General features: G+C 34.3%; 2 protein-coding genes across 3 annotated transcripts; both read left to right on the plus strand.

The window, feature by feature from the left end:
- Positions 1 to 1,815: 1,815 nt before the first annotated feature.
- On the plus strand, positions 1,816 to 7,435 carry LOC139431929 (uncharacterized). Of its 2 annotated transcripts, none has more exons than XM_071200226.1 (3): positions 1,816 to 5,139; positions 5,195 to 5,327; positions 5,411 to 7,435. In XM_071200226.1, exon 3 carries the CDS (start codon positions 5,917 to 5,919, stop codon positions 7,243 to 7,245), a length of 1,329 nt encoding a protein of 442 aa, XP_071056327.1. In that variant the 5' UTR covers positions 1,816 to 5,139; positions 5,195 to 5,327; positions 5,411 to 5,916; the 3' UTR covers positions 7,246 to 7,435. The 2 variants fall into 2 exon arrangements, with proteins under 2 accessions (XP_071056327.1, XP_071056328.1); XM_071200227.1 differs by having other exon boundaries at positions 1,816 to 2,551; positions 4,602 to 5,327.
- An 11,001-nt stretch (positions 7,436 to 18,436) lies between these two features.
- On the plus strand, positions 18,437 to 20,006 carry LOC139428887 (uncharacterized). Its single transcript, XM_071200051.1, has 4 exons — positions 18,437 to 18,652; positions 18,719 to 18,878; positions 18,963 to 19,037; positions 19,344 to 20,006. The coding sequence occupies exons 1-4, from the start codon at positions 18,573 to 18,575 to the stop codon at positions 19,581 to 19,583; spliced, it is 555 nt and encodes a 184-aa protein (XP_071056152.1). The 5' UTR covers positions 18,437 to 18,572; the 3' UTR covers positions 19,584 to 20,006.
- Positions 20,007 to 27,737: the final 7,731 nt, after the last annotated feature.

Here is a 27,737-nt window from a genome sequence, read left to right on the forward strand (position 1 = left end):
ATTGATACTCCTTAAAACTATTGAAAAGTGGATGTGATAGTGGATAATTAATTGGTGAAAAGTACATAATAAATTTTCTTATTATGCCCTATATTCTATTATTGTTTTCTATTATTCACAAATTCTTAAATTGAAGTAAGGAAATTACAATAATTACCAGCAATTGCGATTGTACTCATAAGTTTATATCTCAAAAGCTAAAAACAATATTTTGAAACGGACTCCTTTATTAAAAAGTACATACTTTAATTGGTACTTGGTGAAAATTGCATTACAATTTTTCATCTATTCTATTATGTACAAATTTTTAAAGTTGAGCCGGGATATTGGGATATATACGCCCTTCCACTACTACCTGCTAGGGGAGATAATCAATATGCTGAAAAATGTATATGGCGATTTAATCCAATATCTCTTATACAGATGTCGCTGCTTTTTAAGGTACAGGGTGTTGAAAGTTAAATTCTTATTTCGAAATTTCTTGATAATTTTGAAACTGTTTGTACTATTAACATAAAATTTGGTAGTTTATGTTTTCGAGCATGAGAAATAAGAATTTGAGACTTATTTTGCTATTGCTCGTAGAGGGCGCTAGATGCACACTGCTCGTTCGATAAATCAAGACATGACTATTTTGTCAGTTGAGGTATGGTGAGTTAAAACCACAAACCTGAAAGAGCTTTCAATTCCACACAAAAAAGGTAGTCTTGCTTAAATTGTCTAATAGAAAAAATTAATTAATCGGATCTTCGGTCAGCAGGATTAAAAGTAAAACAACTTTTTTCAAATAGCTAATATTTCAATTGTTCATTACAACATTCTTCAGATATAACTAACTACAACATTACCAACACCTTTCAATTTGTGGATGAATTTAGGGGCTATAGCCTTCCTCGGGATCATATTTTAATATTTTTAGATGTTGTTAGCCTTTTTACTGTCATTCCGTTGGTTTTGCTCGACACAATTGTGGAGGAAAAATGGCATTTAATTGCCAATCATTGTTCATGGGACAAAGACATCTTTTTGCTTGGCTTGAAATTTATCTTTGATACTTCAATTTTCACCTTTGATAATGTAGTTTACCATCAAATAGAGGGCACCCCTATGGGCTCTAAAATATCGCCGGTTCTGGCTCTGATGGTGATGGATTTCGCGTTGGATGAGATTTTGGTTAATAACAACTCGGGTTTTCGCACCAGTTTTATCACAAAGTATGTTGATGATTTGATCATTGGAATACATAAAGATGATATAGATTCATGTTGAATTTGTTTAACAGTTTTCATCCGAGCATTCAGTTCACAATTGAGACAACTGTATTTCTTTCCTAGACACGAAAATGATAATAAATGAAAATAATAGCAAATAATAAGCATAGAGTTGCGAATATCTGTGATAATCTGTTTTTAAAATAACATCTCAATTTCCTTAGAACAAATTTTGTCAACAATGGTTATCCTCGTAAATTGGTCAACAAAGTTTTGTTTTCAACGTATTCACACAATAATATCAACCAGATCGGTTTAACTAGTCCTGAATTAATTAATACAGAGCGTTTCACTTATAAAAAGCTTCCATACATAGGAAGGTTAAGTGACCAGTTAAAGAAACCGTTGAAATGTATTGATAACATAAGGATCATTGACTGTTGTGATAACAAATTAGGAAACCATTTTACTAAACTTAAGCATAATACTGATGATAATTTTAGATCCAAATTGATTTATTGTGTTTCATGCAGGGGTTATGATGGAAAGTATGTTGGTCAGACCTGTCAGTGGTTGAAGTGTAGAATCTCAAAACATGCAAGCGACTGCAGACTAAAAAAGTATAGTAATGCTTTATCCCAACACGTTTTGCCGCACTCCAAAACATGAATTTGATTTTCGGGATGTAAAAATCTGGGATGCAGAAAGTAATTATGATAATAGACTGTTCTTGAAGATGGTACACATCAATTATACACAGAATGCTATAAATTTTAAAACAGTGTTATAAACCGACCAATTTATTTTTTAATTAATTTCATTTCATTTTCTATTTTTTACGCTGACGAGCGGTAATACGATATCGCCTAGTCGTACGTGATTGTCCGCTTGTTTTCAATTTGTAAAACAGAATGTAAGTTGTTCCCAACGGAAAAACATCAAATAAAAGAAGTTCGTCAAGGAAGCTTTTGGTTTAACTTGCAAACCCTCTTCTTCTTCCCAGTAAGAACCCCTTGGTTCGCAACAAATTTTGGTGTCAGGTGTGGGGTTGTGCAACGTTTTGATAAAAAAAAAAAATATCGAAGTACAAGCACAACCAGGAATCTTTTGGTGATCATTTTCCGAAATTAGAAGATAATCATTCTGCTCCGGCGTGATCCACTGCCAATTGATTTCCAAGGAAGAATCGAAGATAAGCAAGTAACCATTGCCGCGAGAAAAGACCACGGGACTCGTAAAAACAACCCGGACGACAACGACTCCGACGCAACAACTTCGCAATCAACATCGCCGATCAACGCTGGTTCCGACGAAAGTATAATCTAACACGAAACAACAAGGTGAGTCAATCTTTTCTTTTTTTCATTTCATGAGAGTTATTATAACGTTTGATGAACACGCGTTCGAAAGCTAAAGCCGCGTCGAAACCCTCTTCTAGCGCATTAACAGCTTCAGGTAGTAATCAACCCGCAGACGATCCAAACGATCCAGATTTTCATTCTATAACTCCCTCGAAATCTTCAAATCTTGATCCATTAGATATCATGGCGGTACAAGCTGCAGATAGTTTTGACGTTAACACGGCTCTTAAAATTATTCCTGATTTTGATGGAAATCGCGAAAACCTACATAAATTCATAGCTTGTTGTGACATTGTAAGCACAACCGCCGTTAACCCAAATTCACAGTTAATGCTAGTAAAAATAATTACGACAAAATTGAATGGACCTGCTTATAACGTAGTTAAACATAGAACTTTTTTAACCTGGGCGGATCTTAAGAAAGCCCTTCAGGACCAATTTCTAGAAACACGCACTATTGCCCAATTACAGCTAGAATTACTAAGTATCCGACAAAGTAATAATGAAAGTGTACGGGAATTTTTCTGACTGAGTCAACATCTAATTCAATCATAAATGATGACGTTATCGATAGCCATGAAAACTTGGCATCTGCTCCAAAATTGTTTACACGAGTTTACTTTCTAACCAACAGTCATCAATCCATATCCTTACTAAATATACCGACATCTATTCAAGACAAGTTAACCTCAGATACCGGTTCACACATTACATCATTACAAGAAAATGACGTACATTATATCTTCGTGAGAATTGAAGATCCAACTAGTCATGAACATGTATTTTTAGGTATCTTAAATTTATATAACTATCTAAATGGTAAAAAAATAAATCATATTGGAATTCAAACTTCAACCGTCTTAAAACCTAAAATTGACGTAATCCGAGCTATGATCAAATTCATCTTTCAAAATTCTCCGATTAAAGTAACAATTTACCATAATCACGTATCCGATGTAAGTTCACCTGAACAGAAAGAAACCATCCTTAAAGAGTATCACACAAATCCTCTCGGAGGACATCAAGGGGTCAATAAAACCTACAAAAGAATTAGAAAATTTTACAAGTGGCCTAACATGCTAAAAGAAATAAAACGTTTTATTAAATCATGCGTAAGATGTAACTCAAATAAATCGTTCAGACCAACCAAAATGCCTTTAGAAATTACGAGCACCGCAACTAAACCTTTCGAAAAAGCTTTTCTCGATATTGTTGGACCACTAACTCCTTCTGAAAACGGAAATAAATATATTTTAACCTTTGAAGATGATCTAACTAAATTTGCAGAAGCGATTGCAATTCCCAATCAAGAAAGCCACACAATTGCTGAGAAGTTCGTTACCAATATCATTTGTAAATTTGGTACTCCTGAGTATCTATTAACCGATCAAGGTTCAAACTTTTTGAGCGCATTATTTAAAGATGTGTGCAAACTGTTACATATCTCAAAAATACAAACAACTGCCTTCCATCCGCAGTCAAATGGTAGTTTAGAAAGATCTCACAGAAATCTGGTGGAATATCTACGGAATTTTGTTAGGAAAGATCAAGCCAATTGGGATTCATGGTTGCCATATGCAATGTTGACTTACAACACTTCGACCCATTCTTCAACTGGTTTTACTCCTTTCTCTTTACTATTCGGGCGAGAAGCCGAATTACCGACATCCTTAAAGCGTCATCCTCAACCCTGTTATAATTATGACTGGTACAGTAATGAACTAAAAGCCAGGTTGCAACATTCCCACGAAATAGCTCGACAAAATTTAATTTCGAATAAAATTCAATCCAAAGTCAGATATGACCGTACAACAAATCCTATAAAATTAAAAGAAGGTGACCAAGTCATGCTTCGGAATGGTACGCGTAGAAACAAACTCGATGAAATTTACAAACTTGTTAAGGTAAATTCCAACGTAAACAGCACAATACAGATAGGAAGAAAATGTATTAAAGTCCATAACAATAGGTTAAAACTATTCGGTAATGAATAAAACAATTACAACTATTCTTTTTTTCCTTTTTGCAGGATGTCACTAATACCACTCCTGTTCTGCTTTCTACTTGCCAAAAGTGCCGTTTCGGAAGATCCTTATGAAGTAATACCTCTAAATTCATCTAGTGGAATTTATTTCGAAACCCTGAAACCGATTGCCTTGTATAATACAATAAAGATACCAAAAGATAATAACCAAAGATTCTTTCTTAAAATGTTGCAATAGCTATGTTTGTTTCAAATTTTTCAAGTTCAATTAGAGAACCATTTTTCGTATTCTCCCGCTTATTTCCTAACGCTCAACTTTTTCCTTAACCTACAACCGTTTTTAACTACGCACCCTCAGTCCGCTCAAAGATGTCGGGAAGTGAGTGTGACTCAAATTAAAGTTTTTGTTTTTTCGTTTCAATGATTTATATTTTATAAAATTAAGTCGATCACTTTCATTTCAATTTTAATCTACGTTGTATCAACTTAATTCCGTTACGGTTTTCATATTTTTATAAATATTTTTGGCTTAACCTATACATGATATAAATTTGAGGTTATAAAAGGCGTGGACATTGCAGAGGTATGCGTAAATAACAATACTTTCAATTGAGATGTTCTATTTTAAGATTTTGCAGTTTAATGTCAACATTTAATAACAATTCTATGTCAAGAAACCTAAATTTGAACATACAAATAATTTCACTTCTACATTCGGAAAGGAATTCTCATGTCGACTCTCTCGTTATATACATCTATTGTCCAATGACGGTAAATATAGAAATTCTTTGTAATCATAAGATTTTTAACTTGATATGTTATGTTAATCTCTCTATTTTTGTTATGTACACTAGTCGTGCCCGTAGATGCCTCAACGGCGAAACACGTGTCGCACCGAATTTATTAAATAAAGTAAATATTCATCGTTCAAGCCAAACATAAGCTTTTTATTTCAAATTTGTATAATACAGTCTGGAAACTTCATACTGTTATAGATTTCAAGAATTACGTTAGTTTGTACACTTTAGCTAAGTTTAGTATGGAAAGGTTAAACACCATCTGCTTAAACGACACTTCCCACAAGATTTCGCAATGTGAACATTTCAGAAAATTGGTACATTTTGTAGAGCATTCTATTGAATCTCGTAACACACTATTACATGAATTACTAGGGCTTGAAAAAGGGACACGAACAAAGAGAGGCGCATTCAATTTTGTAGGTAGCGCGACAAAGCTACTCTTTGGAACTCTTGACGAAGAAGACGGCATTTTTCTTAATAACTAAATTCATAAGTTAGAACAAAATCAGAATAATTTAGTCGAATTGGCGCGACAACAAATTTCCACTTTTAATACCGCTATGGATGCATTAAATAATACCATCATTAATAATAATAAAAACTTTGCATCCCTAGGAGTCAAAACTAAACAGCTGTCCGCATACATAACCAACCTTTCACATGTAGTAAACAATGTTTCATCCCATAACCTTTTTGTAGAACAGTTAACTGAAGCCGTAGTATTATTTGAATTACTAACAAACTACTTATATCATTTTCAAGATAATTTTGTGGAAGTACTCGTTGATGCGCACCGAGGAGTACTTCGTCCATTTTTGCTAAGTCCCACTAAATTAATCGAAGAGTTAAAAAGAATTCAAAATTTAATCCATAGCGATCTAGCTTTTCCGTTCAATATAATGAAACATAACTCTCATGATTTGTACAAAACGTTGAGATTGACTGTTTTCGTGCATGACAATACAGTGCAAATAATTGTGCGAGTGCCGTTAGTAAATCGCGAGATGTTTCGAATAATAAAAGTGACAAGCGTTCCGACTAACGTGAAAGACAATGTTTTCGTTTATATCGCCCCGACGTCAGAATATTTAGTATTAAGTAATAACAAACAATTGTTTTTCGAAGTAGATAGTAGTTATGTTCGTTCTTGTGTAGAATTAAGTCATGATTTAATTTGTAAGCAGCAAACTCCGATCCTTTTTGTTAATACGAATACAAATTGCGCACTTAATATGTTTTTAAATGAAATACTTACTAGTAGTTGCGAGAAGAAATTTATTAAATTAAATAACGCAATATTTGTTAATTTAGAAACTAAAAATTCATGGATGTACGCAACAGCAAATCCGATAACCATACAAATTAAATGCACTCCAAATGATTTTAAACTTACATTATCTCAAACAGGAATTTTAAAAATGAAATCCTTTTGCATAGCATCTACTAGTTCAGTTCTGTTAAATTCTTTCGGCGAAATTGATATCAACTTCTTTAATTTATCTTTTATACCGAAAATAAATTTAAAAAATTTACTTTTCAACGAAACTTTACAGTTTGACAAAATACCAGACCTAAACAATACCTTAGTTACTTATAATTTAGGAAATCTACACAAGTTTAGTGCTAGTTTACACATTTTACGTAAAACGGAAAAATCCTTGACGAAACACGATATTCATAATTATGCTGTTAATTATACCACAGTGATTTTAATAGTTTTAGCTATATTTATGTTCATTGGGTATTTGTCTTATTTAAAAAGGAAACGTAACAATATAGATCAAAATAAACAGCTTCACTCTGAAACGATTTACGCTAGTGTAAGTAAAGACATTGGAAATCAGGAACCTGAAATTGGCAGCAATCCCAGCTACAAATTTCTTAAATAGGGGGAAGGTGTTATAAACCGACCAATTTATTTTTTAATTAATTTCATTTCATTTTCTATTTTTTACGCTGACGTGCGGTAATACGATATCGCCTAGTCGTACGTGATTGTCCACTTGTTTTCAAATTGTAAAACAGAATGTAAGTTGTTCCCAACGGAAAAACATGAAATAAAAGAAGTTCGTCAAGGAAGCTTTTGGTTTAACTTGCAAATCCTCTTCTTCTTCCCAGTAAGAACCCCTTGGTTCGCAACAATAGACACATTTTCCTTTACAACAGTTTGAATTTAAAAAAAATTTTAAATGAAAATTTATTTTATAAAATTGTTTTCTGTATAAGAGTAAATTTTTATGTTTAAATTAATATACGTTTATTGTAAACTTTTTCTAATCATTTTCATATATTTTTGTCTTTAAAACAAATTTGAATCTAAAAAATAGTTTGTATGCAACTTTAAAAGCTTGTTAAAATTATTATTTTTATTGAAAATACGTATATTTTTGTTATATTTGCTCTTACTATCAATAAAAAAGCAGTTCACTTTTAAATTTGTGTTTTATTTCTGATTTTTTTAAACAAAAAAAATAATAATAATAGAGTTGACCAGTTCAAAATTCGCGCCTAGTTGTGCCATGCAAAAGTGGGGGTAAAATGTGTTGCTCTGATTTTAACATGTAGTTGGCGCTTCTTCTATATATCTGTTCTGTGGCTGGATTGATGCTTTGGGACATTGACCTCGAAGCTGTATGTGATGTATACCCGAAAACTAGTTTTTATCGGACTCCAAGAAATGGCGAGATCACGAAAATAAACTAAAAGTAAAACTTATCACCTCAAGACTTTCGAAATACTGATCGCGAACAAGACGATATTATTCACTTCACGATAAATGTTTACACAATTTCGGCTAAGTTCACTTGCAGTAACTGTATAAAATAACACTTTGAATGGGAGCGACGACCAAACACGCTTCAACAACACGCCATCTTTTTCACGATCCAATAAGAATAAGTTATTATCGTATATATTATCGTATAAGAATCGTTAAAAAATAAAACCATAAATTTGGTCTTTTAAACATTATTGCAAATTATTCGGAAACCGTGTAATAAAAAATTTATTTAACATGATCACCACCTGGCCAAGTACATATCGAATTTGGGGATTCTCTCTTAAAATTTAGGCATCAAAAAAACCAATACCACAACCGATGGGACTTATCCGGTACTTATTATATTACAATACCAATACAAGACAATAGGGCCGTTAAGTATTTTTTTTTTATTGGCTCATTCGAAAGTTTTTTAAAATTGATTGACCCCATATTTTTTAATTTTTGATTCTGAGGCTTAGTTTTTCAAAAAAAAAATAATAAAGTTAGAAATTACAGGCCGCGAATTCAGTAGCGCGTCACTCATTGTCAGATTGTACGAGCGTACGATTGGAGCGTATAAAAATCAATAAAATTCCTGGAGAGAGACAATGCTACCAATCTTATGCGCTAGAAGAAAACGGGAGAGAAATCACGTCTGTGAGATATTGCAATGAGACAAAATTGATTTTAAAGCAAATTTAATCTAGTTTTAGTGTGCCTGAAATTATTTCTTAATTTCTATAAATCTCTTTGTTGTGTTGTAATCCACCATTCACTTTTAAATTCCATTTTGTATTGATTTAACGTTTACTTGATTAATAATAAATAATAATTTAAGATGTGAATATTTCCTGTTATTTATATAAACGTTGTTTAATTGCCGAAAGGTAACAACGAAAACCCTCAACAGTTGCATTTTTTTGATTTCAACTCTGCTTATTTGAACGATCATTCAAAACAATGAAAATAAAAAAATCATGTCTTAAAAACAAAATCAGATATTGCAGTAAGATAAGTTAAGTTTAAAAGAAAATGTTATCTGGTTATCTGGTCATCGCTTTGTAAATCGTAGCGTAAATGTGCTACGGAGCGACCAGTATTTATAAATGTTGATAGCCAAAATAAGTTGGTGTTGCAGAAATTATATTAATTTAAATCTTGTTATAGACAGTAAATTATCTTTTACTAGGCACATCATCATTAGAAAGCTTTTAGGGTATTGAAGGGTATATTTCCTTATAGAGCTTTACTCACGCAGAATAAAACCTTATCGAAATAACGGAGCCGCAATGTTCTATAATATGTTTATAGAAGGCAAAGTTAAACTAATTATGAATACTATAACCACAGTATATATAACAGACAGTCGGTTTGGCGGGAAGACATGCGCAGCCCTCATTACGCTGGTTTAAATCTTGCTAATCGATAGTGTGTCTGTGAGGTTTGTTTTTGTGCAGAGCCGTAACGATAAGTGTAAAGATTAAAATAAAATATCAAACATTATAAATAATGACGTTATTAGTTATATAGTATATAACTCAATAACTAATGTTTTTATCAGTTCAGAAATTTAATTGCGAACAACTTTTTTAATTTAATATTTTCGCCGTTTTAAATGTTTTTAATGCGGACCTGTTGTGTTTTATGCCAGCATAATGGCTTCGAGGTAATTGAAAATCAATTCTCCACATCAAACGTGCCGCCACTGAGTGAGAGTACTGTCTGTTATATATACTGTGCTATAACACAAGAATTTTTATTGTATTAAAAGAAAATACATAGTTAGTCGCATTCTATTTAAAATACACCATTAATTTTTAATACGATTTCAATACGAACATATAAATGAAAATACTAATAAATGTATTTCTTGAACACATAATTTTGTTTGTTTGTATCCTTACGACGACAGCACTCCACCCTTTTTCCGGGCTCATACATGGCTGAAATTTGCGAATCGCGTATATCAATTTATAGGTATTAAACAGATCTCTTCTTTAATGAGAGCCCTTTATTTAAAGAGTTCTAATCAAATAAAAAGGTCTCATAAAAAACAGTCTATTCACCAGTAACTATGATTGGAGCTCTGTTACTTAATACAAATTACGAATTCAATTTCTTATTTATTAGAAGATATGAATGGACAACCTATTAAAGGAGTTTTCATGAATTTGAAGTTCTTCTTCTTCTCCTGATCCTTATGCCTAATGGCGTCGGATAAATCTTTTTCCTATTCCTCCATCCACCTCTTCCACTCCCTCCGGTTCCTCGCTAATTCTTTTATATCTGCTAGTCTTCCCTCTCTTCTTCCCAACTTCTGTTATTCTTTCCTCCCACCTGATGTATATCTTGTTAAAAAAGTGTGAAAGAGAATAAAGAATAAAGTGGTCGTTAAATGGTTAGGATTCGATTCATCCCTTCGATTCCTTCGATAAAGATAATCGTTTAGATTTACATGTTTTTCAAAATATATGTAGATTTAGTTTGTAATTTTTTAAAATAAGTTATGTACTGTGTTTGGTTATGCTGAAGTATTGTATGTAAATAACTTACATTAAGGACCTTACTCCTGAGTTAGTCGAGTTAGCCTTGTTTAGGGAATTTCCGCTCTGATTACTTAGCAGTAGCACACATAAAATTAATAACTTCTTCTCTAACTTGAAAGACCCAACTTGTACACAGGTCATGTCTAACGTAGTTTACAACATTGATTGTTCCTCCTGCTGTAATGTAGACGGGGAAGAACACCACCGCCACCAATGTAATGTAGGCGGCGGAAAGGGACCGCCGCCACCAATGTAACGGGTGCTGCCGCCAATGTAACGTGGACGGGGTAAAAGGAACACCGCCACCAACGTTATGCGGACGGAAAATGAAAGAAGTACGGTAGCGTGTACTTACAGAAAAAGAGAAAAAATTATAGAAGATTTTTGAGATGCTGCCACCAGGCAAGTTACGTACTTGGCCGAACGGTTTAAGAAGTTAATGAGTAAAAGGAGGGAGGATCGTAGCCCTTGTGTTGAAATTGAAATAATACGAAACAGGAATTTATATAAAAAAATATTAATAATCAAATTAAGAAAAATAAAATATAAAAAAAAAATAGAAAAATAAACTGATCAGGCGTGCTTACGCAAAATTGAAAATGCTGTTTGCTCATAGGCAAGTCTTGAACGCCGATATTAAAAAGAATCTTTGCGAGTCTGTAATTTTATCCAACTTTATATACTGTGACACAATTTACGGCCACTGCCTGTTGACCGATGATGCGCGACGTATTCAGGTAGTTCACAATTCTTGTATTCGTTTTATATTTGGTATACGCCGACGTCAGAGAGTATCGTATAAGCTGGGGGAGTTGAAGTGGCTGAGTATGTCAAGTCGTCGTCAGTTACATTTTGGTTGTTTTCTTTATAAAGTTGTGTCAAGTAAGCTACCACCTTGTACGGCGTAAGGACCTCATCGATATTCCTCGTCATCGTACCCAATTGTTCAAGAGGTCTTTTAGTTATAACGCGGCATGTATTTTGAATAAGTACAGTCTGCTTTTTGCTCAACCATCGTTTCGCACTTTTAAAGAGTCTCTGCGTCTTAAATTGCTTAATGACTAGCGCGTCGTTCTACCTTCAACTGGAATTAGTGTATATATATATATATTTTTTTTCTTTTTAGTTTGTTAGGGACATTTATTAATTTTTATTTGTTTAGGCTCTTCATTTTTTATATTTTTTTCGTTTTTTACTTATCGGCCACGATAATTGTTTCAGGTTGAATTTAATTTTGATTTGTTATTACTTTATTTTGTTTTTTTTATATTTCTTTTTTTTTGTGTATGGGATTTCCAGGAAGACCAGGATGCCATAATTTGGCTTACTGATGGAAATACCCTTTGGCAAACTCTATACTTAGTTATTTTAATGTATTACTTATATTGTAGTATTCTTTTATGCCAATAAACTATTATTATTATTAAAACAACCAAAAAAATTAAGTTAAAATATTAAAGAAGAAAAAAAACTAATTGAACAAATTTTGGATAACGGAACATTAATTATGGATACAAATACAAGTGATGGTTATGAGTTTCAAGAACAATAGTAATTAATTATGCTTACTTAATCTACGCCACGACGACGCTCTTCCACCAGGATTCGGACGCTTCAGGAGGTGGCTTCAAGGCACAATTTCGATAGGAGGATTCGATTTCTTTAGCAAATTACCCAGCACAAACCACAAGCCTTTAGGTATTTAGAAGCCTTTCCGAATTTAGTATTGAGAATTTAAATTAAAAGTAAAATAAAATGGAGCGAACTCAAGGGGAAGACTGTAGCTTCTATATACCTTGGTAGTTGGTACTCGACTCCTCGAGTCGAACTCGGTGGCGCATCAACGCCTCACGCGATAAAGCTGACTTAAGCAAAATAATTATACATAAAAACCACGCCTAACGTTTTGAATTTCGTTATTGACTTGGAGGCTCTTAGTCCTTCTTATGCGGAAATATTAGAAATAGCATCTAAAAAATAAGGCTGTTAATTGTAGTTAGGTTTCCGTTAGTCATTTAATTTGTATTTTTGCCTATATTTAAGTTCAATGTGAACAGATCCGGACTATGCCTGGTTATCTGTTGTAGGAAGGTGGTGAAATAAAGACGAGTAGATAATTAATTCATACTAAATTTTATTATACAAATTTTTAGTTTATATACAAAACCTTGATTGATTCCAAAACAATCGTGTCTTATTTACAAAAATTAAATTAACAATTATTTTACGTCCTCAATTCTTGCTTGAGCACTGCCGATATCGATCCTTAATCGGCAATTGATCGATGGACCTGCTGAGTTGCAGCACTTCGTCAGGTGTTGTTGCGACCGCTAACTGGGTCGGTTCGAACCTTGCGTTATCACTATTTTAATTTATTTCCTAATTTGTTTGTAATATTAAAAAAATCTTTTTTGTTTAATTAAGATTAAACACACTGACATAGTAGCCTCATAGTTTCTAATTAATATTTAATCAGTTGCTGTTTGGGTTGCTTATGTGTTCTCTGATTAATTGCGTGGGTGGTTAGCCATTTTCTCTCTCATCTTTTAATGTGTTTTCGTCGGCTGCCTTTTTAGATATTAACTGTTAATTTTTACTGCTTGTACCTTGTTTGCAGTTTTTTTGGGCTTTAGTATGGTGTTGCCCTTAAGTTGTGTTGCCTTTAAGTCAATTGAATTAGTAAAAATTTTGTCAAATTAATTTGATAAGTTTATAGTCCTCGCGCCACACCTCATTGCTTTGATTGTTAATTCTCCCTTTTCCGTGTTATTTAGTCTTGATAATGAGCTCATAAAAGCTCGAAAGCTCGACAAATTTTTGAATAAACACATCTTATGAAACTAACGAGAACATAGTTTCCCTACATCATTGGAGTTAACAACCTTTCCCGTTAAGAACTTTAGTGCTTAAATTTTATGTAGTACTTTGTTACTTCTTGTACACTCAAAAACAATCAATTTCTGATACTTCAGGTATGGTTTTGAGGAATTTGATGATACATTGAAAACTGCCACAGATAGATATAGGAATCTTTCTAATTGAGTTGTAGATAATTAAATTAACAACATACGAGTATACTTCACACATTATCCCGATCTGCTACAGATTCCGTCTCCAGATTTATAAAATTCCAAAAATTGATACCTTATCACCGCCCGTTTATGCAACTTTGTTCGCATTTCTCTTAATTTCATTATTTCCTTAATTCAACTTAAAATTTTCATATATTATACAACAAGACGATCGAAAATACTCGATAATACGAGACGTATTGCCTGAAACACCACTCGACCTTCGGTTTTTTAAGGCAATACGTCGAGATTATAGTATGTTCGATTGTCCTGTTGTACATGGCTAGACTATTTCATGAATAAAAAATATACATATTTTTAGAATTTTAATATTTTTTTAATAAATTACATTGATTGTTATAGAAACATTCATGGATGTATGTTTGGGATTCATGTTGCAAGTTTTAAATTTCAAATTTAAACTATATAAAAAACTTCTTACTTGCTTAATATCAATTTATTCAGAACCGGTTTCGAGCTTAGCCCGTCATCAGCCGAATCTACGTAAAAGCAATCACATTATAATCAATTAAATATAATGAAAAACATAATAAAAGTATTACAATCATAAACTTACTGTCAAATAGTTAAAAAGAAACCCACGACGTCATTAAAACAAAAATAATGAAAAGAATACAAATTGAAATATTTTAAGACACTTTAAAAAGAACGAAACACACGAAACAAAACTTGACATGAGCACGAGAAAAACGACTATGAAACAGAAAAATAAAACCGTCGTTCTGAAATAATAGGATGCCGACGCAAAAAGCATTTATACCATTTTCTGCCTGGTCGGTTTTTGGTAAATTTATTAGGCCTATTTAATTTTTTTATTAACATTTGAACTGAATCCAAAAGTTGGAGTCTAGTTACAGGAAATCCGGCGTCGGCAACCGAACATATCCACTTTACCAAAATTTCCTCTTCGTCCTTTGTAAGTGTTGTTTCGGGGCCCATTCGGCAATCTAGCTCATACTTTCCTTCTAGTTTGTATTTAATTGTAGTTCGAGGAACGTTAAAGTTTTTACTGGCAGCATTTACTGATGAACCACGCTTTACTGCCGCAATGGCATTTTGTAAATCTTCCAGAGAATATAATTTTAATTTTTTGTGTTGTCGCGGCATTATTCTAAGAGAAAAAGATTGAAATAAGCGAAAAAATCGAAATGAGGTACAGTTTTATTTATTTTTAATAATTTATTGCGTCTGATGTTCCTGAAGTTGACATGTCACATGTTCTTATAGTTGACAGGTATGTCAATTATTGGACCCGTCTGTCCTATATAAGTCATTTGAACATATGTTGTCTTATACCATTCACCAACTAGTTTTACCTTGAAAATATAAAACGTTCGCGAAAATGGTATTGGTCCTTTAGTTGACACCACTGTCAAGTATAGGAACTTGTCTGGAAGCAACAGTTCTAATAGTTGACAACCCACCTATTCTAACCTCAAACATGATTTTAGTTTATAATGTTAATAAAAACATGTATGTATATGCCTTATAATTGTTACTATACAGTAGGTAATATAGAAACAAACACAATAACATTGAAATAAATAATTTTTGCGTGTTACTTACCTTAAACAAAACGCTAAATATCAGGAGATGTTCAATGAAGGTACTTACACTCGGAACTAATTTCGCGCCAATAGTTTCTATTGTGACCGATATTGCCAAATTTTTTTTTTGCATGGAAGTACATACTTTAGAGATTAAAATAAGGCCGCATACATCAACCTATCATAAATACCATTCTTAATATCACGTTAACAAAACAAATTGTCAACTATTGGATCCCTGTCAACAATTGGGACACTCACCTTACATATTTTCAAAAATTTAATATTTTTTTAAAAATCATATTGATTGTTATGGAAACATGCATGGATGTCTCGAAATTAATTAAATGTCAAACAAGCGATAATACAAAGGTTCGTATTACAGCGATAATACAAAGGTTCGTATTATCGTTCTCCATGGTTACGGCCAAATAACCGCTGAAATTCTCGCAATTGACGGAAAACCGCGAATTCTTATTGGCTGTTAACGATATGAATGAAATAGTCATAATCATTCATTTGCATTCTTGGAGTTTTTCGGATGCAACAAGCGTGTTCGGATGCGTCTCGACCGGCGAGACGATAGCAACAAACCGCTCAGCAACAAACTTTTTCCTTTATATTTTTTACCTACTTCTAGGGCCCATATCTTTGTTATCTAGAAAAATAGCGAAAAACTAAGCACACGGTTGGAAAGCTTGGTCGTTTCTCTATCCTAAACCGATATGTCGATAATAAGAGCAAGAAAAAATAAGAAACGTCGCGCTGCATTCAATTTACCTCAGAATTACCAAACTTCACGGCCTTGTGCAGCCGTTACCAGATGGAAATTCAATAAATGGTTTACGTATTTGGAAAGAGCTGACCCTGGACTATTATTATTCCGAGTTTTCGTCCGTCAATATCCGTCGGCGTCTGTAAGAAAAACGCACCTGAAAAAGCCCCTACCGATGAAAACACGCAAATATTTCTTGCACTAATAACTTTTCTATTTGACAGGGAGAAAACTCTACAACTGCTCTTTCCAACGATGTGTGACACACCGTAATCACACGTTTGCACAATCCTTTTTTCTGACTATGAACTACCTAAACCACGAATTTTTGCCGCAGCTAAACCACGCTTAGTCAATAACTAACTCTCTTGTATGACGGGGAGAAAACTCTAGAACTATATTCAACTTATGGGAAATTTTCTGCTCTTTCCAACGGTGTCCGACGCACTTCGCTTACGCGTTTGCATACGCGTTTTTTAAATTGATGAACTGAGTTAAAATGCAAAGTTGGTAACGTTACCAGATTCAAAACCATCAAAACACAATTCAACAATTCGAGTCTAAAATCACTCAAATTCTTCCAGATTCTGATAAAATAGGTGTAACATGAAATAATCTTTCCTTTTTGAACAGTTCAACATGTTTCTAAACGTAAAACTAAAACTAGAACTAACACTAGCACTATCACTAGAACTAACACTAGACCTAGAACTAGAAACTTTCGGGTTCGCTTCCAACTTGTTTTCTGAAGAAGATTGCAACATGGCACCCGAAACGTCAAACATTTTTTCAAAAACGCACGGCTCAACCCGAAAGATTCTAGTTCTAGGTCTAGTGTTAGTTGTAGTGATAGTGCTAGTGTTAGTTTTAGTTTTATTAACACCGGCCGTGAAAGCCTTCGTACATATATGTTTTTAAACGGTGTTAAATAAATTAAGAGTGAATGAAAAATTATCTGTCAACATGAAATGAAGTTAGGATTCTTTCTCGGGTAAAACTTTGTTCCAATTTTTCCTTCAATAAATAAGAAAGTTAGGGTAAGAAGTGATTGCGTTCTGCTACCTGTAGGTTGTCTTTCAGGTGCGTTTCTTTTACAGACGCCGGCAGATATTGACGGCGTCTGTAAATGAAAACTCGAAATAAGACAGGCCAAGGTTAGCTCTTTTCGAATATGTAAACCATTTGTTGAATTTCCTTCCATTAACGGCTGTAAATTTTTCGCTATTTTTGTAGATAACGAAAATATTGGACCGAAAAGTAGACGGAAATACAAGGGGAAAGTTTGTTGCTGGGCTGAAAAACGATTGTGCAAACGTGTGATTGAGATGTGTTATATACCGTTGAAAAGAGCAGAAAATTTCCCATAAGATGAATATAGTTCTAGAGTTTTCTCCCCGTCATATAAGAGAGTTATTGACCCAAGCGTGGTTTAGCCGCGGCAAAAATTCGTGGCAGCGTGACGTTTCTTATTTTTTCTTGCTCTTATTATCAACATATCGGCGGAGGAAAATAGCGGTTTAAGACAGAGAAACGACCAAGCTTTCCAACCGTGTGCTTAGTTTTTCGCTATCTTTCTAAATAACAAAGATATGGGCCCTAGAAGTAGGTGGAAATATAAAGGAAAAAGTTTGTTGATGGGCGGTTTGTTGCTATCGTCTCGCCGGTTGCGTCTCGTGCAGTTTGTTCTTTATGGTATTTTTTTCGTTGTAAAAAGTTTGCGAAGTGGTGTTTAATTAGTGTTGACACACTCGTGATAACATTCTTTCGTTTTTTACCGGTTGTATATCTTTCGTTAGTCCATGTATCTCCAATTATTTAATTTTATTGTCGGTATCAATTTGTTCGCATAAAAAACTAGTTTTTCCGATGCCTTCAAAACAGTGCGGGTCTTGCGGACAGCTGGTGGGGAGAAATAAAGCGGGAATTGACTGCGTGTCCTGCGATGTTTGGTTTCACGCATAGAGTATACAGAGGCCGGACTCCGGCTAATAAATTGGCACTCCTATCTATCCTTGTTCAACTAATGAAAACTTCGTATGATACTTTCTCTCTCACATAAACTGAATCGATGTAGATGGCGCAATGGTCGCGTTACAGTAGTATTTAAAGAAACCAATAGATGGCACCATTTATTTCAAAATTTTTAAGTCGTAAACTCGTAGAGTTTAAAGAAGGCAATAGATGGCGCCATGTATTTCAAGTCGTAAATATGTAAATCCCAGAGCTACGTCCAGTTCGTCCAGTTCTATCAGAACTTGCGTGACTTGCTTATTCAACCATTTAAAAATTTGTATCTACTTCATCAATCTTTTATCTGTGTCTTGTTTAACTATTGTGTAGTTTTGCCTATTTATCGTTTGATTATTACAAAGATTTGTTTAGTAGTTTATTTGTTTGTATACCTTAGTTTTCATTAGTTTATTACCATAGTTCGTTATCTTAGAATTAGTTAGTTTTTAAGGCTTAGTCGAGTTTTATAGTAGAATTTAGTTGTAATGGATAGGAATTGCTACATTTGCGGACGTTCGGTAGAGGAAGTGGTTAAATTATTTTCTTTTCCATTAAATATCAATAAGTAAATTTATAAATTTAAGTTAGATAGATTTTTTGTACTAAATGAAAATTTACTTTGATATTTTAGACAGCGATCATGGAATGAGTGTCTTGGTGTACCAGCAGAAAACACATATTCTAGACGAATGAGAATTTGCAACAATCATTTTACAATGGAAAGCTTTATGTTGAATAAGACCCCCTTGACCTTAAAAAGAGATGCAAAGCCTTTAAGAGTGATCATGAATGTAAATTCTAATTTCTTACTTCTAATTGCTTCTATTTACTTTTAGAATTAAATTTACAGTTCTAATGACATTTTCTTTATTTAGGAAGCACACATTGTAACGAGTGAATCGCTTAGACAGCCTGAACTGGAGCAAGATAATTTAACGGATTCTGTCATAGTAAGTTTTACTATATTGTAATTATGTATATTATGCTGAGAGCTGTCAGAAATAAATATTAATTAATTTCTGTGCTGGTTATTGTTATTTTTTAATACATTATCACTTTTTACTGAAGAAGGTTTTTTTACTTTGTAATGTAGGTGGGCATTTAATAATAATAATAATACATGTTTGTTGATGATGCAACAAAAGTGCAACAAACCAACAAAAAATATATTTAAGTAAATAAAATCATGATCACTGTAAAATTATCAACAAAAACGACCGGATTTGTGTATAAAATAACACTTTGTATGTTTATAGGAGTTAAATATAACAAAAGACGCTGCCATACCTTCCTCCGCTACAAATCCAACAACAGAGTCAGTATTTAAGAAGAGCCAGTCTAGTGCAACAATCAAAGAAAAATCACTGCGACGAATTTTAAAGAAGAAAGAGAAACAAATCCGGAGACTTAAAAAGAATTATGAAAATAAAACCACATTAGAACCACTGAGAGATATGTTAAGCACACCAGAATGTGTCTGCCTGAAGAAGTATTAACTACAAATGCCATTCAAGACTTAATTTTGTTCCTTTTTGTTTTGTTTTAATTCTTGTCTTGGTCGCTATGTTATAATTTATTCTGGTCGCTGAAATATTGTTCTAATTGATACGAACAGAGACAAATAAAAAGAAATATTAAAGTTTATATAAATTCTTAATTTGAAAACAATAATTACTTTATAAGTAAAACAACATTTTATCATTAATTCTGTCTACTGCTCGTTTTCGCTGTAATACTTTTAATTTTAGTCGCTTTGTAGAATTTTTTTATTCTGGCTGTCTTAAATCTGTTGTTTGCAACTGCAATTTGTATTCCTAAATTTGTCTAGAAATTTATTTGACTTATGGTATGTTAGAGTTTTTAATGGGTTTTCCTCTAGCCTTGAAGCAAATGCTTTACCATTGTACAAAAACGCCCCCATGAGCATGAAAATGATTAAATGTAAATATTTGTCTATAAATATACATAGATTTGTTCTTCTGAAGTTTGCATTTTTATTTAATTATATTTTATTAGTTTTTTTTAATAACAAGTTCAAAAAATCACTGTTTTCATCTTACAACTTGTTCAAGTTTTGAGATGAAAATTTTTGATATTTTGGAACTTGTTATTAAAAAAAATTTTAAAGAGTAATGAGATTTATATTCAAACGAGCATTCAAATTCCCGCTCGTATTTATCGATCCACTACACTACCGCCATCTACATCGATTCAGTTTATGTGAGAGAGAAAGTACCATACGAAGTTTTCATTAGTTAAACAAGGATAGATAGGAGTGCCACTTTTATTAGCCGGAGTCCGGCCTCTGTATACTCTGTGGTTTCACGCCAAATGCGTGTAGCTCTCCAAAGCTGCGGTCTCGGCGCTGTCCGCCCCAGGTTCGTCATGGCAATGTCCTAGTTGCCGCCCGTCTTCTAATCGTAGGAGAACTATGTTGCCGCATGACTTCGATAATCGATGTATGGCCTCCACTCCGACAATCGAGGCTGTCTACGAGATGGTTAGCGAGATACGTTCGGAGGTTAGATCTATGAATACTAAAAATGATGAGCCAATGACCTCGGTTCAATTCTGCAGCGATCAAATATCTGATTTCGAAAAACTTCTCAAAGAAAAGTGCATGGTTATTGATAGTCTTTCCTCCGATAATGTATAATTGAGGAAACAGGTCGACACCTTGTCGGTTAGAGTTGCGGACTTGGAACAGTATTCCAGACGTAACAATCTGGACATACAGGGCGTGCCTGAGGCGGGCAACGAAAACATTATCGATGTTATAAATAAAATTAGCGGCTTTCTCGGGGTTCCGTTAAAATCTGATGATATTGATGCTATATATCGAGTACCTCACATTGACGATGTGCGTCGGCCAAAGAACATCGTCGTGAGTTTCTGCAATCGCACCAAACGCGATTCTTTACTCGTCGCTGCCATTGCCAAGAAGCGCTCTCTTCCTAAGGGTTCCCGTCCGGGATTTTTGATTGATGGCCTATCAGACTTCTAGGGCAGGGAGTACACCAAAAATTAACATGAAAAGTCCTAATATACATGGGGTCGCAAATGCCTCCTTAACGAGATATAGGGGGTCAAAGTTTCTTTAAAATTAAACATTATCTACAATAAAAAGCCTTTCTTTAAAAATATTGTCAACGCCATTGCTAATTTTGTCAAACGGGCAGTATTTTCGTGTAAAGTGATCAATTATCTATCGATAGGTCTCTTACAAAACTTCGATCAAAGCAATAGTTTTTAAGAAAAACACGATTGTAGAAAGTTTGGAGAGCTCTAAGGAGAGCCAAGCGATCACTCTTAAAATCCCGCATGAACTGTCTATCAATTTTTTAGTCACTTACGCTTCTAAATTTTTTAATAATTTTATTGGTTTATGGTTCCTAAACTTTAACCAATGAAAATTAGCAGCATTTCCGCCTATTAAATCTAGGGTTATTGCTCGCGATAACGACGATGGACGTCGTCGTTATTGCGACATTATCGATTGCTTAACAATCGAACTGTATCATGTTCCGTCTATCCATTTCCTCACATCGAATTTCCTGTCTCAAATTACTCTTAACTTAAATCGAAACTTATAATAATTAATAACCAATTAATTAATAGAATTATTTCTAGATTATTACAACCTTACTGTAGCGAATAAAAAACTGTTCGGCGCCGCTAGGGCCACGGCTAAAGAAAATGGTTATAAATATGTCTGGACGCGCAATTGTAAAATTCTAGTCCGTAAAAACGACAGTAGCCGTGTTATCCAGATTAATTCCGACGGAGACTTGCGCAAACTACAGTAACTCTCTTCATGTATAAACAACTTAGATATTTTCTAACTCGCAATGGCGTCAACTAAATTCATTTCCCTCTACTATCAAAACATACGCGGCTTACGCAGTAAAGGTACTATTTTCTAAACAAACCTACTAAGTGCGGATTTGGATGTTGTCTGTCTCACGAAGACCTGGCTTTGTCCCGGAATTGAATCTGCAGAGTATTTTCCCGATTCATTGTGACTTACAGACGTGACCGACACATGAATGATGATTCGGGTGCTCGGCGTCGAGGTGGTGTGTCGAAAATGATCTCCAGTGCGGAACGACCGGGTTTGTTCGCGGACGTTGAAGCAATGTATGTTGCGTTATCTAATGGCTCTTCAGTGCCTAACATATGCTGTGTTTATATTCCGCCGTGTGACAATGTTGCACTCTCGCGATTTTCCCGGTCCTTAGTTGATGTAATTGAGCGACACCCCAATGATGGTTTTCTCATTTGTGGTGGTTTCAATATCCCGAAAATCAGGTGCTCTTTTGACCCCGTTCGCCGTTACTGTGTCCCGTCCAGGGCAACTTCTGCAAGAGCTACAGAGTTCTTGGACTCCGTCACCTTGGCTGGTTTATCCCAATTAAATCATCATTGTAATGACTTTGGTAACATTCTTGATCTTGTTTTTTCCTGTAATGTATTTCATTGCGAGGTGGATTTGGGTGATCATGCTTTGGTGTCGGAGGACCGTGCTCATACTACGCTAGATATATCATGCAAATTCTTAATTCCTAGAAATTTATCCCACTGTAGTGAACCAATATATAAGTTTAAAAAGGCATTATTTGATCAAATCACTGCCCTGGCGGGATTGTCTGAGCGGTGGAACCGTGGATGAGGCTGTTACTTATTTTCACGAAGTGCTATCCGACGCTTTTAAACTATTCGTACCGCGCAAACGAGTCTTCGGATTCGGTTTTCCGTACTGGTTCTCAATAGATACTATAAAAGTAATTCTTGACAAACGTAAGATGCACAAGAAGTGGAAGCGGTATAGAAATCGATTCGACTATTTAACTTTTTCCCTTTTGAGGGGTCGCTCAAAGTTCCTTATCGATCGTGATTACCGCAATTTTATTGTCAGTGCTGAGAGCACTATACGGCATGATCCCAAAAGGTTTTGGTCATTTGTTAGAGCTAAGCGCGCGACAAGTGACTTGCCTGCAGAAGTTACGTTTGCCGGTGTCACTGCTACCGATGGTGCGCATATTTGCGACCTTTTTTCTCGTTACTTCGGCTCAGTATTTAATGCTTCGCGGACCTCGAGCAGCAGCAATGGCTCCCGTTGTGATGGCCCGCGTTTTTGCGACTTGCCTCTACAATTTGAGCAGGTTGAGATCTTGAAAGCTAGAAGAAAGCTATTAGAGCCGTTAATCCTTCCGGAGGGTCAGGTGGTGACGGTATACCTCTTATTATAATAAAAAATTGTTGTGAATCTCTTAGTGAACCGTTATCAATAGATCTCTGAAAGACTGTATCTTCCCGCTAATCTGGAAGCAGGCCTCTGTGGTGCTTATTTTTAAATCTGGCTGTAGAAGCTTGGTCAGAAACCAATTTCTTTGTTGCCCATTTTCGGCAAGGTCCGTGAGAGCTTCATTTACAAGCCTATCTTTTACACTATAAAAAATATTTTAGACCCTCGACTACACGGTTTTTTTGCTGGTCGTTCGGTAGAGACCAATCTTCTCGAATATACTAATTACATTTTGCAATCAAAACTAAATGACAAGCGCGCGGTCACTATTTCAGACCCGTGGGTTCTTGCACTAAGGCTCTGTCAGGAAAAGGGGAAAAGGGAAAATCAAAAGACAAGTGTTCTAACCACACTTAAACTATATTAACAAAATAACAAGAAATAATTGACAATGAACAAAATGAACCTTAAAATCTACCTACGTTTATTTACGACCAGACGTTACTTAAAAAGAGATATCTCTGAATCTAACCCCGACAGCTAATTCTCGTTGACAGATAGGTGATAACGCAAACTGGCAAAGGTGAAGGTTTCAATACCAAACTTACACCAAATCCCCAATAAAAACACAAATTACCGACACGACCCGGATGCCCGAAGTGCAAAAAATGTTTACAATTGAAACTAAGTCACAGTTCTTGATATGCGACGAAACTTAGAGTTGGCGTTAAAGCGAATTCTAAGTTGCTATCTAACGGAGCGCTGACGACGTTTCGACTCAAAAATCTCTTAGGTTCGTTGTGATTCTAATTGATTGTAATTGTCCTGAAAAAGGTCTTACAAGCTCTTAAGTAACCTCAGGTGTTGGAGGGGTGCAAAAACCTTCTTAAGGCGGGGTCAGAAGATAACATCCGTCACTAACTAATCCCAAAAGTCATCACATAAATCCCAAACCATGGGTCCCATCAACTTTACGTATTTCTAACGTCTATATTTATTATTATTTTTATTTCCTCGTATATACGAACTATACAGTATGTACTATATACGTGCGTTTGTAAACACGATAACTCAAAGACCCAATCATCTACTTCGATGAAATTTGGAATACGGCTATTAAATTAAGACAGTTGATCTCTACCAACATTTGCGACAAATCTGTCGACCGGAAGTATCAGTTTACTTTAACAGATTTAGAAACTGTTTCATATAAATTTTCATACAACTTGCACTTTAAATAAAGAAATAAGAATGAGTAACTTTCAGATACAAAATTCCTACCACCTCACATAACCGGAAGTAGTACTTTACCTGAACCTGTACCCATTTGTTTCATATAAACTGGTACTAAGTAAAAAAAAAAATTAAAATTTTGTATAAGCCTTTATATGAAAAATGTATAGATAAAAAATTACATTGAAATCATGAAACCGGAAGTAGTATTTTACTTAACAAATCACCTTCACATGCAATTTTACATATAGGAGTTAAAATAAAGAAAATTCTACAATTATTTTGAATTTAGTGCCTTTTTTAAAAGTATTTTTCCAAACATTTATTTTTCAATCGTATAAAAATGTGAGAAAGTCGAATGTAGAGCATTGTAGTTTTATTATTATTATGCAATTTAAGAAAAAATATACAAAAACTGCATTATTCGTTGATAGAATGTATCTTTTATATTTTTCATTTAATGTCACCTCTTAAAAACAGGATTAAAATATGTTAAACAATTTTATATGTACATAATTATAGGTATACACAATTATATGTATATTTTATTATTTTTTTATGAATGTTACTGATATTGCAGAGTAATATTATTTTTTAACAAAACCCTAACAGTCTATCTGAGATATAAATATTATAATACAATGTACAATATACCTATAATAATGTTTAACTCGTCCACTATTCCATCATTGCCTGACGCTGTGTTTTCAGAAACCAGGTGATACTGTGTTAAAGTGCTAGGGTTTCTTCATCCAGTTTCTTTACATTTTTAATGCACTGCTTTCTAATATTCGTTATGTATGGATCTGATGTATAAAGGAGTGTATAAAATACATCTTCGTTTGTAGCATATCTAGAACATTTTCGTGCGTGATGTAGCCTAAATTCTTTGTAATCTTTATTTCGAGATTCCTGTGCATCTTCTGATAGCTGTCCAATAGGTAAAATTGCAAAATGTCGTATGATACGTTCACCATGAATTAATATTTTATGTACTGAAGATGGCATGTAATACCAGTCATAATTTTTAATGTATATTTTTGCCGTTTCCGTCGCATATTCTCCAAACTTATCTGGATCTACCATAACACCCGATGTCAACGCCTGAAGAATTATATAAAATCGCTTAATCAATATTTCGTCGACACCGGTAATTTCAGCCGAAGAAGAAGCATTACAAAAAAATCTTCTAGCAGTATTTCCATCGTTTGTATTACCACTTATTTGCTTTGGCTTATCAATAATCAAACCAAGCTCTTTGCGGAATCGGGCCTTGACCAAAGCTTTCTTATCTTTTTTTAATTGTTTATTTTCTTCGGTAGTAGCTGACCGCTTTCAGAAGGGTAGATTATATGATATGTGTAAAATCATCTCCTTGCAACGTATCCAGGCATGTAGCGTTGATAATCCATAGCGAAATGCATTATCATTTTCTGGTCGTGCTGCCACCTTTTCTAAATTATTCATTTGCCGTGGATTAGCACCGAAAATAGTGCACGTGGAACATGAAGGTGTACATGTTATTGTTTGGGCAACTTTTCCATCTATCATAGTGAGAAACATGTCATGTTTGATTTGTATTGCTTTTCCTTGCTTTGTAATTACCGATGGACTCAAACTATCAATTTGACTTTGTATACCATCCACAACGGATTTCGTTTTCTCGGGAGTCTCTATAGAAAACTCAATTGAAATTGGTCGACAGAACCGCACAGAAGAGGGAACAGGATTTTACCACACTACCTTACCAGTTTCTTCGTCAATTAATCTAATAGGTACAAATGAAGCTATGAACAAATTAGCATCACATACCACATTAGACTCTTCAGGTAGTACTTGCTTGTATTCGCTTTGTCCAGATGAGCCATCACACCCCCACTTACTGTATAAAACTAACTTTTGTAATCCAGACTTATATACTGACTCAATTAATAAAATTCTATTAATCGTGTGATTTAATAAATCTTGTAAAGATGTTACCTTTGCATATGTATTGCTGATTTCTATGCTAGAAGCAGGTGGATAACAGATTTTTACTTTCCTGGATGTTGTGATAAGGTGGCAATAAAAAGCAGCTTTTCTCATTGGTTAGATTTCTAAGGTATAAATATTGTGCTTTAGTCAAATCTAAATCAATGTAAACGCTTAATGCTTCATCTGCAGTCAATGGTTGTGATTTATTATGGTGGATCTGTTTTAAAATTGCTTTCTTTTCATCACTGCAAATCTCTTATAGTCTCCACTAAATTTGCTTCATCACTTTCTCCCATTGACGTAATCCCTGAATATACGCACTATATATGCGATCAAATCCATATTCATTTTGCAATGTTGCAAATCTTCATAAGGTAGATGATATGGAACCAACAGATTTGTCGCATTCTTCATTTAGAACAGATAAAGATACAGATTTACTCCTGGTTTAACCAATCATGGTTTTTCGCAAAAAAATCTTGTTTGTACGTGATGCTTCTGTCCAACGCGAGTTTATCGCAGTATTCAGATTTCTTTTGAAGTGATTAATTATTAACTGTGTGTTATTGTCTGAAAGGAGATACTGTTCACGTAAAAATTTAATTAAGCCCGAAAGATTTTTTCGATCCGCAATGTAAGCGAGAGCTACTTCACGTTTTAAGCATCTTAATATAACCATTTTCTATAATAGTTTCTTCGCATATATTGTTTTGAAAAAAACTAATTTTTGCCCATAGAAAACATAAAAAGTACTATGTTACTATAAATAGAAATATTTACGGATATTAGAGCACTTAAGTAGTATAGAAACGCCGATTCTAGATAGGAAGTTGCTCCACAGCTCCACATCCGCTCCACATGACGTCATCAACCCAATGTAAAAGGATAGGGAAGGGTACCAACCTATGGCTGTGGAGAAAACAAAAATAGGTTGGTATTGGAAAAGTAACTAGATCTGGTGACTTTTAAAAAAAGTAACGCGCCACCTAGTGGCTGGTAGTGGAACTAAACCACTACCAACCAGGTAGACTGCTACTTTTTTAAAAAGTCACCAGATCTTGTTACCAACCTATTTTTTCCCTCAAGCGTTTGGTTGGCACCCCTCCCTATCCTTTTACATCGGGCGGATGACGTCACGGAGGAGCGGAGGAGCAACAACTTCCTGTCTAGAATCGGCGTTTCTGAAAGATGGCGCGTT

This window comes from Onthophagus taurus, chromosome 11 (assembly GCF_036711975.1).
Source record: "Onthophagus taurus isolate NC chromosome 11, IU_Otau_3.0, whole genome shotgun sequence".
In the NCBI taxonomy this organism is placed as follows: Eukaryota; Metazoa; Arthropoda; class Insecta; order Coleoptera; family Scarabaeidae; genus Onthophagus; species Onthophagus taurus.